The sequence below is a fragment of the Esox lucius genome, chromosome 15, assembly GCF_011004845.1.
Source record: "Esox lucius isolate fEsoLuc1 chromosome 15, fEsoLuc1.pri, whole genome shotgun sequence".
NCBI lineage: Eukaryota > Metazoa > Chordata > Actinopteri > Esociformes > Esocidae > Esox > Esox lucius.
In genome coordinates this window covers 18875876-18888877 of record NC_047583.1, presented here as the reverse complement: position 1 = coordinate 18888877, position 13002 = coordinate 18875876, and the positions used below count along the sequence as shown (strand labels likewise).

The window sequence follows — 13002 nt, the reverse complement described above, 5'->3', positions numbered from 1 at the left end:
TGTGAGGCCGGTTGGATGTACTGCCAAATTCTCTGAAACGCCTTTGGCTTATGGTAGAGAAATTAACATTCAATTCAATTCAACAGCTCTGGTGGACATTCCTGCAGTCAGCATGCCAATTGCACACTCCCTCAAAACTTGCGACATCTGTGGCATTGTGCTGTGCGATGGAACTGCACATTTTAGGGTGGCCTTTTATTGTGGCCAGCCTAAGGCACACCTGTGCAATAATCATGCTGTCTTATCAGCATCTTGATATGCCACACCTGTGATTATCTCGGCAAAGGAGAAGTGCTCACCAACACAGATTTAGACAGATTTGTGAACAATATTTGACAAAAATAGGCCTTTGTGTACATAGAGAAAGTCTTAGATCTTTGAGTTCAGCTCATGATTAATGGGGGCAAAAACAAAAGTGTTGCGTTTATAATTTTGTTCAGTGTATGAGCAATTCTGTCTTTCACTGGTAGAAACGGGCCATCTAGCAAACCACGATATCCAGTATTCATAGCAATTTCAAGACTCTTTTTGTAAAGAGGATTTATCAGAAGCAGACAGTTTTGCAATCTCAAAAAGACAAGCTAGCTAGCAAGTTTTTGAGAAACTGTAAAAACTAGTACTGTCCCCTTATTGAAAAGCCCACCTTCAAGAGTAGAAGCACAATTTGACAAGGAAGTAGGTCTTGTATGTAGTCATTACAAACCCACGGAAATTAGTCAACCTGCAATGATGTGGTCCAAAGGAATTGTTTGGACATAAGTCATATCTTTTTTCAACCACGACAACCAATGCATGCCAGTAGTGTGGTCAAGCAATTGGTGAATCAGAAAAAACGAAATAATTGCTACAAAACATGAATCCATTCATTTTCAGATCAGACAGCCGACCTGGTGAAAGATATAAAAAATACTGCTGTAATTATGTTTGAAACACCTCTAATCACTCATAATTATTTAGGAAGACTGACAAAACACTGAAGTAGTGTCTAATGGTGGATTTTCCCTGTAATACTTGTTGGAAGAGCCTTTGGAAGTAATTACCGCTTTGAGTCTGTTGGGAGATGTCTGTACCAACTTTGCACACCTAGATTTGGCAATATTTGATAATTCTTAAGAAAACGGTTCAAGCTTTGTTAAGTTCCATAGGGAGTATGATTGGTCAGCAATGTTGTAGCACACATTTCACTTTAGCTTTGGCTGTGTCGTGCAAATCAGTGTCATTCGAAGAGATGAACCTCTGTCCCAGTTTCAGTTGGTACAGTTTTTCACAAGGACTTTTCTGTACATCGCAACTTTAACTTTCCCTTCTCTCTTAAAAGACAAACATCCCCATAACACGATGCTGCCGCTACTGTGCTTCACAGTAGGGATGGTGTCTTTTGGGTGACATGCTGTGTTGAGTTTTAGCCAAACTTAGCGCTTTGTATTTAGGCCAATTATTTTTTTTCTTCTAACATTTCATACAGGATTCATGGTGGCTTTCCTTGAGTAACGGCTTCCTTCTTGTCATCCTAGTATCCAGGCCAGATTTGTTGATGACTAAGCAAAGAGGCTTCTCAGCATGTCACAGTATATAATATATTTTAAGGATGTGCTGTGCGATGGCCATTTCTTCTGTATATATGAATTGCTACACAGAACACTGAGACCCTCTGTGTCCTTTACCTTAGCTAACTGAGTGAATCTGTTCGTCTGACTGATTCAATTCGACTGACTCTGTCAGTCAGTCTGACTCACTGTCAGAGGCATTCTCTCTCTATATATATATTTTGGGTTCTCTATTACTTTCTTTCTTACTGTTTGTCTTGGTCTCTCTTTGAGCCTATTAGGAAATATAAATTGTTCTGAAAGCAATTTAATTTAAATCACATTAACATATTATGTAGATACAACTTTTGATATGCACTAGGAATAAGAAACCCTCGCTACACCGTGAGGCCATACCACTGACCTGTCAGGAGTATAAACTCACTGTCAATGTTGTTTACTGGTAACTAACATGGTGCTCTCTGTCAAACCTGTGCTGCTGATTGTGATAGTTGAACTGTTTTAGTGTCAGTGTGAGATGTTTTTAGTTGCATACAAAAACACTTTTGTTTATGGAGCTAACAGGACTTTCAGAACCAGGCTCCCTATTCCAACGCTCATTCCACTCCAATATACACTCTGCAAGACATCATCTTTAGACCATGGGGGAAAGTGTCCCACATGACTTCAGAAGGTGACTTCAAATTACACTTTCGCTATACATTTGTTTTAATCTCTGACACAAATCTGGCATCAAGTCTTATCTAACTATTATGGTGTAAAAATGCTCTTTGTCTTTCTGTCTGTCTGACTGCCTCACTGTTTGTTTGTCTATGGCAGCCTGTTAGGCTGTGTGTCTGAATGTTGGTCTTTTTCTTACTGTCTGTCTGCCTGCCTGTGTGTATGCACTGTATGTATGGCTCAACCACAGTCCCCTAATAGAAAGATTCTCTATTGAGCATGGTTTCCAGTAGAGGAATAGCTAAGACACAGGTCTGGGAATCCATCTCTGTGATCTAATGATCTGTCTCATTATGTGTCTATCTATCTCAAGGAACACACTTTGATCCCCAGCTGCCCAGAAGGTGAAAACAGATTTTAAAGAATTTGAGGATTTGGTGAAAAGTAATGCAGAAGCAGTTTAGTAACAAAGTGTTGACAGCAGGGCATCTTTGTGCAACGGGTAAAAACATGCTTGTTCTCTCTTCCTATACAACTTTTTTTTCATCACATTATTCTCATTTTCTTCAACTTTCTCTTTATCAATTATAATTTTTTCCTCTCACTCCATTTCTCACACAATCTCTACCAATCCCATTCCTCCCCCTGTGAAGTGCTGAGGTTTGTGTTTTTATTAAATCTAGAAAGCAGTTGACATTGCTCAGATGGAGCTGGCAAGGCTGAATCTACGGACGTAGCATAAGCTGCTTGTTTTATACACAAATAACTGCTTATTGAAATGCTGCTCTGGAACGTGTGCAGCAATATAAAATAGGATTCTCGTGTGTGTTGGTATGTGTGCCCATAGGTGAACGCTGTGTTTGTGTGTGTCTTATGTATGTTTTCATCTGTGTTTGTGTGTGTCTTATGTATGTTTATGTGTCTGTATGTGTATCTGTGTGTGTCTGTGTGTATGCTTTCTTCTGTGTTTGTGTGTGTCTTATGTATGTTTATGTGTCTGTATGTGTATCTGTGTGTGTCTGTGTGTATGCTTTCATCTGTGTTTGTTTGTCTGTGTGTGTGTGTGTGTACTCAAATTCTTATCAAAGTGAGGAACGTTTATAAAGTGAAGACGTTTTGGCAGTTTCTTACTAAATAAGATTAGATTACATTGAGAATTTGGCTTAGGTTTAAAATGAAGGTTAGGCTTTACAAAAGAGATTCAGGATTAGAAGTTCAGGTTAGGTTTAGATATGTAATGTATGGTTAAAGTAACATTTTGGGCTTAGTTTAGCGTTAGTGTTCGGGTTTTGTTTACAGATTCATTTTTGAATACAATTGAATATAATTTTCCTTACTGTCATAGGAATTTCAGCGTATTTGTGTTGGTGTGTGTATGCTTGGAGACAGAGCGACTTGAATGCAGGGATAGAAAGGCTACAGTAATTGTTCAACCAAATAATCCTGAAGGGATCGGCCTATTCCACCTCTTAGATGGGACCTAAAGCCCATGGCACATTTTGCGGAGGGTGCCAAATTCTTAGCCTCGTTCAGAAGTTCAAGTTGCTCGTCCGATTTGGTGGCAGGGGAGGACCGTGTGGGGCGGAAAGCTCTCAAATTTCCGGCGCCCTAATTGAGGTTAAGCTGAAACCATAGGCTATAATCTAGGTATGAAAGAATAGCCCGGTTGCATACGCTGGTGGGTTCACACACTGCAATCTCAGCTCAAGGTTTTTAATGAAGAAAAAATATAAGCTAACCTTTCAGAGGAAACACACTTTGTGGTGTGCTTAAGAACACAGTGTGTGACGCATTCACACACACACACACACACACATGCTCACATGCTCACGGACGCACATACATATAACTGAAAGATTCGTATAAAGCCTATGCGGGATTTCTGAAGCCTTAATGTCAACTCTTTTTCCTCAGGGCACCGTCGCTTCTCCAGTCATGGAACTCCAATTAGTCACGACGAGTCATTCGGAATTTTCCCTCAGAGAGTCAGAGCTGTTACCAAGATGGAAATGTCCACTTAAGCTCTTCTTTACCATCTGAGCTGTGACACACACCCAAACACACGCAAACACTCACATATCCACAGAAACACACACACTCTGCTAATATTCCTCTTGACAGCCTTTCTTGGGTTTCACTTCCTGTCCGTCAAAGGTGTTTAACGGCATAACTGCCGGCCCACGAATATAGAGAGTTGGCAGAGTTATTAATACACACACACGCAATCACCCACACACTCACGTTCTATTTCCCTCTTCACACACACACACACCAGAAGATGTTTTGTGCTCTTCTCAGGGAACAATCAAATCATTTATTGAGAATGTTTTCTCACTTCTGTCATGTGTTCCATTTGTCGTCTCTTTCACCGCCCAGGGAGGTCATGTCTCTAAGTTGTCAAGAACATTTTGGCACAGTGTGTGTGTGTGTTCCTCTTTCTGGCTTTCCATGACTCTGCTAGCTCTGCAAAGCACCGGTGGTGGTTTGGTAAAGTAACACACCTCTATAATGGGATTGTTGGGAAATTCAAGGTGTTATTGAAATCGAGTTGTTAGCAATCTTTCCAGAGTTCCCCAAAGCTACAGTGAGTGAGTGTGACGAGAAGACACAAAGACTGCTTTATTGAAGAGATAGGAGAAAGCATGCTTGCTTATGTTGATGATACTATCAGGGAATGTCAACCTGATCAGATAGTTACATACAGACGGAGAGCAGACGGAGAAGAAAGAAGCTTGGCAATGCAAATGCAAAGTTTCTGCCAGTTTCTGGGCAGGAGTCCAGACATACCACACACCCACACACACATACATGCCCACACACACACACATACACACATTCACTGGCCTCCAACCTCTTAGCGTGATATGATGGTTTGCTTTGTGGGTTTTAAGGGATGTTTGCCTTGGCCACCTCTACCTGCCTTTTGTGGATCTCCAAGGTTTCTCTGGTTTAGTTTACACTGTGTGCCCTCATTTTACTACACTTGTGGGGACAGAAATTAATCCCAGCGAGGAGAGTAAAACAAGGAAAAGTCAACCTTATGGGGACATTTTACAGGTCTCTGTAAGAAAAAAGGCTATTTCACTTAAATAATTTAGCAGATGCTCTTATCCCACTCCACCAAGAGTAAATAGTAAGGGCATACAATCTAATACCGGTTCTTTATGCGAATCAAACCCACAACCCAGGCATTACAAGTTCCAGTCTCTACCTACAGAGCCATACGGGACCTATTTTAGGCTCAGGGGTTAGATTTAGACTAAGACTTACAATTAGGGTAAAAGGTTTGGATCAAGCTTAGTTGCTAGAGTTAGGTTGGGAAAATAATCCAATTTAAAGTATGTGCTGGTGTGTGTGTTACAGCAGTTAATTCAGAGAGCCCTCCCTGCGCTGTGTTCTCCCATCTCTTTTCCCTATTATTCACTCACACGCCAAGAAGATGAAAGATGTCTTTTTTTTATGATCCCTGAAACTGGTTCAGTTGGTGATGTCAATGTTAATGTGGAGGAAAGCTAGAAGATCCAAATGGCTCTGAACTCATGTGAAGTTAAGCAGGACTATTTTGTTTTTAGTTAGCTCTTTATTGTCCTTCCAGTCTGGAATAGGTCAACAGAGATTCACCATTGGCTGTGTTTAAACAGGCATCCCAGATGTGATCTTTTTGACAGCAAATAGCCTTTTGAGCAGTCTGATCAGATATTTTGCAAGCATTGAACAAGCATGGAATATGTCAACATGGCTGCTTATATTCAGGTTTCACATACATTGTGAGTTTTTTTGGTATAATTTTTTTGGCCACTAATCATGTAAGATCTTTTGCATTGAGGTTAGTCAAAAGAAGCTCTGGAAAAGATCTGATATGATTGGTCTAACAACCAATTACTGGAATGGAGAACAGAACTGGGGTGCCTGTGTAAAGGCAACTGAGGGGTTTACAGAGTAGAAACAGGCATGATTTTCATTTTAGACTACAGTGTAGTGTAGCCAGTGGATATCGCATCTTCAAACTCAACTCTGGACCATGAGGCCAGTTACGCTCCATTTTTCTTATTGCAACCTCCTAATCGAAGACTTATTTAGACCTGGGACACCGGGAGGGTCCAATTAATGATGAGGTAGATCAGAAAACCAGCAGGCTGGACCTTGTAGGGTAAGGGTCAGAGTTGATACCCCTGGTACGATGTGAGAAGATTCTTTGTCTTGTCTTACCCTTCTTTCCCTTTATTCGTTCTCCCTCTGTGTGTGTGGGTGTCTGGATGGAAGTTGTGAAGCCTGTAATAACTTTGCTCTCATTGTATTGTGCGCCTGGTGAATCCAGACCCACTCATCCACCACTAATAGTTATTCTTCCTGGCACACAGCGTTGCGTTCTTGGGCGCTAACTCACTCTTTGACTCAGTCTTTCACTCATTCAAGAGCAATTCTCTGTTATGACTACAGGGATACATTTGTTTTAACACCCAACCTCCGCTAAAAGTAAATCCCCTAACCTAAACCTGTTCCATGAATGGCCTTCTCTGCAGCAGACCTCTGGTTTTCGGTCATGCTGAAATCTAGCCGAGGGCTGGAGGTGGAATGCGTGTGTTTGGGCGGTGTGGGGAGGGGATCAGGGGAGAGGACATCTGTTTCGCGTGTGTTGAAGACACCTCCAGAGACGCAAGTCAAGGCAGGATACCCATGATCAGCGGAGAAAAGGCTTTGATCAGAAAGCAGAGCTGACCGAAGCACCCCCCCCACACACACACACATACACACACCTCCTCCCCCCTCATATGCCTCCCCTCCTCTCTCCTAGATCTACTCCCCTGCCTTCTATAACACCCTTTCCCAACATCCTCCTATTTCTCTGTGTTCTTCTGACTGCGAAACCAGCTGCTTTAGTGGTTGAATACTGTACAATAGAATGTCGCCCCATGTAGAAAGACAGTGATGGGGAAGACAAACACAGCAGGCTTTGATGTTGTTGACTTAAGAGGCCCCTCTCTTGGCCCAGACTCACAGACTACGTACTAAAGTGAACCAGATTATGGCAATCTGTGTGTGTGTGTGTGTGTACCTGCTTGTACCATCCCAGGCCTCCATCCCTCCAGACGGTCTCATGCTAACGCAGCTTTAACCCTTCTTTGTTCACAGGTCAGCTTATCTTTCCCAGTATTATTATGTTATAGTTTCGATGGTGTCTCACTAGTACTTGAATCTTCCAATCTGTATCATATACAGCTGATGCTGCCCCCAAAATAAAATATTTTCCCCAATAACATTTTCTGTTGCCTGACCTCGGTCCCTGTAACTAAGTTAACTTTTAGTTCCAAAACATTTTCACCAAAAATAGGGACCATTTCATGAAACATAAAATTCATGAAGGAATTTCCTCCCTGTTTCTTTCCATTTGCTTCTGTTTGGCAAAATGTTCCGCAACTAAATGTTTTGCTTGGCTCAAAAATCCCCCAAACCCAAATTGTTTGTGTTTTATTTTGCTTTGTTTAGCGTTGTCTCTGATCATGGTGATTGCTATTCTCATGACGTTTCTAATTTAGCGAATTTAATCCGCCTTCAGCACATTTATTAATTCTCATCTAGTATGTGTGAAGTCTTCTGTAATAAGGAATGTCTAAAATCTAAATGTATAAGATTATTATCTGGACATTCATTCTCTCATATTTCTTTAATTTCCTGATATTTCTCATCCCAAATATAGTGTTGCAATAATATGAGCAGCATGGGCCAGCATCAGGACGGACCTTTCTTGTAAAAGAAAAAAACGTGCTTTCGATGTATTAATTGTCATGCATGAAAATATTTGCAATTACTAATTTAAATGTTTTCTCCAGGCGATATTTTCGGCCAAACTGGGTGCTGATGAAGGGGAGAACCTGGAGGACATTCAGCAGCAGAACCATCTCCAAAGCCTAGCGGCCTCCACCCCATCCTCCCAGAGACTTCGTCACCGTGGCTGGTTCCAGGGGGTTCTGCCAAAACCAGAACCTGACGAGGACCCTGAACCCTTTATCCTGGACCTCAGGAACTTCCCGGAGCTGGCCAATGCAGACCTGGGCTCTCACAACCCTAATATTCAGGTAGGACCTTGTACCGAACAGGCAATCATAGTTCAGTTAGGACCTAAATCCACAACCCTAACATACAGCACATCCATGAACTGTGCATGAACACAAGGAGGAGCACAATGTTACTGAGCAGGTGAACCCGTCCACACCAAGGTCAAGGTTATCACGTCTCAACGGGGAAGAGATGAAGCTCTTTTCTATTTGGTCGTCTGAACCTTTTGTCTTTGAAACGGGATGGGCCTTTTCTAGATGTCATCATCTCTGAAATAGCAGTAAGCTGGATTCAAACCTGTGCTGGACCACTCTAGACCACTACAGTCTAGCTTAGGCGTAGATGACTGTCTAGACTTTAGTTATTTTAATCATCCGTATTCACAGCAAACATCTCAGGTGTTTTTCAGTGGCAGCTTATAGAGAATTGATACACAGCAGGATTACCATGAGCTTTACACACACACGTGCACGCAAACCTTCCATATAAAACATTACTGAACTGTACTCCATTCATTCTGTCTGATGGGAATACAATTATTGACAGCCAATTTATTCTGTGACAAGCTATTAAAGCTTGTTTCGCGATCCAGCTAGCCTGTAAAATGTGAGCCATGCTGAAGCCTGGTTGACAGCTAATTCTCCCAGGGCTGCGTGTTAGAGTAAATTAGAAGCATAATAAGCATTCCTTTAGATCATTAGAAAGGAATAGGCGGTCCAGATCGCTGGATTGTATGTTTTCAGTAAATGTTAGCCAAAGGTTAACAATGGGCGGTTTGGTAAGCATTGTCGAAAATTGGAGACAACCTAGCAGAAAGTATGAAGGTCATCATATAGCATCTAAGGGACAGTACCATGTTCTGAACCAGCAACTTAAAAGCACTCACTGTGGTGAAATGCATTCGTAACAGTATGAGGCCAGAATTCAAACTGACTGCAGGTTCTACGTATTACAGCTTTTAAAGAAACGTAAAGTGTAGACATGTTGCTAGTTGCTTTACACTCTTAGTTTTAACTTCAGGTCTCATGGTTAATGGGTGTTTCTTTCTCAGTAAGTTTATTAATGGGCTCAAACTGAACTAAACAACCATACACAGAAATCTTTGTGTCAGTCATGTAAATCATGCCTCGATGTCTGCTCAATAAGGTTCGATTAAATAAGATTTGGAAGTAAGTCAATTCAGTAATTAAACTGAAATGCGATGATCAGTCAAAAGCCCCAAAATGGTGTTATTTAGCAATTTCAAACTCAAATCACTTTCTGAACTGAGCAATTTCAGTACGTTTTGACCCAAACCCTGGCGCACACACAGTTGATTTCCTTATTTGGTCCTGGCACCAAGGCAATATTTAATAGGGTTGAATAGACTGTTTTGCTCTTTTGGTGTTTCATATCTGATCGCTGCTACTGTACCAATCATACTGTGAGCTGCTGGCCAACAGTAGAGTTTAAAAGGGCTCTCTGTTCTCCTTGCATTTCATTAAGTTGGTCATTCATCTCTTTAATTTCTTTCCTGCGATTATTATAAGAGGCTGCAGTGACTCCAGAATGAGAGGGGGATGGGTTTGGGTTCTAAAGCTGATTGTGTCCCGCCAAAATACATGCAAACACACACGCAGGCACACGCTCGCACACACACACACACACACTGCCTGCCTCCTCCCATCTTTCTTCACAGCTGTTTCGAGTCGGAGCGGCCTCTTAAATTACCCCATGCGAGACCTTTACAGTGGTGCGTTTCAAGTCTGCCATGATGTTCAGACATCCGCATGGGGTTTAGGGAGAGGGCAGAGAAAAAGAAAAGAAAGCAGCCAAATCTAAGAGGTGAAAGGTCAGTGTATTATTTGAACAAGGTTTTTTTTAATGTGCTTCTCAAGTGCACCAGTTCTGAACTGTCTCACAAGTACTTTTTTTATAAGAAGAAATAAAAAAAAAATTTAAGCCTTTTATTTTTAGTATTATTATGGAGGTTTTATGTGTGCAAGTGGATTTGAAAGGAAATTAAGTTAGACTTGAGGGAAAAATTGACATAAGAAAAGCCCAGGTATCCAGAAATTGAAAACGCCTCCTTTTTATAGGCAAGGAAAATGTGTTCTTCGTCCAAGTGGGATTGGGCCATCCTTTAAGTCTATAGAAACCAGACAAAGCTATTTGGTTTTATAAGTCTTTCTTTGGGAGCCAGCGGCTAATATCCTCAGTTGCTTTAGTGGGCCTTTTACCTTGTAATCACGTCGGTTGGAATTCATAGGTTTTGACTGCGGAGGGTCATAGCGTGACAAACTGAGCGAACCGTACCAAAGAGTACTGGTTCGTAATGGTGACGTGAATGCAAAAGCCGAATAGAGCAAAGTATATAAATATTTCTGTCTTGAACATACACAGGCTCATAATCTCTCATAGACAAAGTAAACATAAACTAGGACAGCGAGTCTCCACCTCTCACTCAAAAGACTGGGGACGGTGTTCTTAGATTTGGGCAGAACCCTATGGTTTGTAAGGGGCATTAACACTGGATGTGGCTGTCCTTTAGATCCACAGCTATGTATAGCATGAGTCACAGCATCTAATGAGTCGTAGTTGGGCCTAATTTACTTCCTCCACTTAACGTTTAGAATAAATATTAGTCACATTCAATAGGCAGAGGTCTAAGAGAACACATTCCCAATTCAAGCTGTTGACAAGCAGTGTCTTGGCTATTCCTTGTATGCCACAGTGTCTGTGATTGTGCCACTGTGTCTTCTGCTGGGTGGTAGAAGACACTGTGGCATGCAAATCGAAAATCTGTTTTGTCCTCTTGCAAGGCACTTCAATTGCTCTAAGGCAATCAATGGATAACCCCTAGGTGTGACTGCTCTCTCTAGTGTTATTTGCAAGGACACCTTTCCATTTCATCCGAAGCAGTTGTACAGCCCTTAATACACATAAGCACCCACTTCACCGTTGACAAAGCAGGGGTTGATATGGATGATATGTCTGAGAGACATTTGGCTAGAAGCTTTGATTCACTGTCCTAATGTGTGTCTTTTGCCGGTGGGTTGTCTTTGTAAACAGTGGGAGCTGCTATCACATGGTCACTACAGCAGAAGCATAAACAGCCATTTCTTTGTCTGGACCTGCAGGCTTGTGTCAGAGACAAGGACAGGAAGGCAGTCTATCAGTTGATCTCTCTCTCTCTCTTCTCTCTCCCCAACCTCACACCACTTTCCTGCTCTTTGTTTCTTCTATCTCTACCTTTCCTACCTGCTTCTCCTTCCGTCCCTCTATCCCTCGCTCTACCCCTGCACTTGATTATGCTCTCAATCCATCTTCCCTGCTCCCCCTCTCCATCCCCTATCTCTCTAACCACCATCCTTCCCTCTCCCTTCATCACACGTGTCTGGAGCCATGCTGTCTCCAAACCTGCAATGCTGCACCACTGCAAAGTTTCAACTCCACTGACAGCACCATTCTATGGCTTCCTCACTACCTACCTGCACACCTGGTTCAGACTGGCCCGATTGGCATCAGTAGCAGGGTTGGGATGGAACCCGGAGGGGAGGGGTGTATGTTTGCAATGGCAATGTTAGTGGAATGGTCATGTTAGTGGAATGGTCATGTTAGTTGAATGATCATGTTAGTGGAATGGTCATGTTAGTGGAATGATCATGTTAGTGGAATGAATGGTCATGTTAGTGGAATGGTCATGTTAGTGGAAAGATCATGTTAGTGGAATGGTCATGATAGTGGATTGGTCATGTTAGTGGAAAGGGGCATGTTAGTGGAATGATCATGTTAGTGGAATGGTCATGTTAGTGGAATGATCATGTTAGTGGAATGGTCATGTTAGTGGATTGGTCATGTTAGTGGAATGGTCATGATAGTGGATTGGTCATGTTAGTGGAATGGTCATGTTAGTGGATTGGTCATGTTAGTGGAATGGTCATGATAGTGGATTGGTCATGTTAGGGGAATGGTCATGATAGTGGATTGGTCATGTTAGTAGAATGGTCATGTTAGTGGATTGGTCATGTTAGTGAAATGGTCATGATAGTGGATTGGTCATGTTAGTGGAATGGTCATGATAGTGGAATGGTCATGTTAGTGGATTGGTCATGTTAGTGGAATGGTCATTTTAGTGGAATGGTCATGTTAGTGGATTGGTCATGTTAGTGCAATGGTCATGTTAGTGGAATGGTCATGTTAGTGGAATAGAATGTTAATGGACTGGTCATGTTAGTGAAATAGTCAGGATAATGGAATGGTCATGTTAGTGTATTGGTCATTTCAGTGGAATGGTCATGTTAACGGAATGGTCATGTTAGTGAAATGGTCATGATAATGGACTGGTCATGTTATTGGAATGGTCATGTTAGTAGATTGTTCATGTTAGTGAAATGGTCATGATAATGGACTGGTCATGTTATTGGAATGGTCATGTTACTGTATTGGTCATGTCAGTGGAATGGTCATGTTAATGGACTGGTCATGTTAGTGGATTGGTCATGTTAGTGAAATGGTCATGATAATGGAATGGTCATGTTTAGTTGATCTGTCATGTTAGAGGAATGGACATGTTAATGAAATGGTAATGTTAATGGACGGTCATGTTAGTGGAATGCACGTGTTTAGTTGATTTGTCATGTTAGAGGAATGGACACGTTTGTTACAGTAAAGTTGGTCATGGTATGTAAGTGAAATGGTAGTAGTAAGTAGTGTTCTCTGAACCTGTATCAGAAACGTAGTTATCAGTTGTTTAAAG

The 13002-nt window shown here is 41.7% G+C and overlaps 1 protein-coding gene across 1 annotated transcript in view; it reads left to right on the top strand.

Annotated features, from left to right (window-relative positions):
* ism2a (isthmin 2a) overlaps positions 1-13002 on the top strand; it is a 39352-nt gene that overhangs the window by 6710 nt on the left and 19640 nt on the right. The window contains exon 2 of the mRNA XM_010878643.3: positions 8039-8284. Within this exon, the coding sequence (XP_010876945.1) occupies positions 8039-8284 (246 nt within the window). The remainder of the gene's footprint in view (positions 1-8038; positions 8285-13002) is intronic.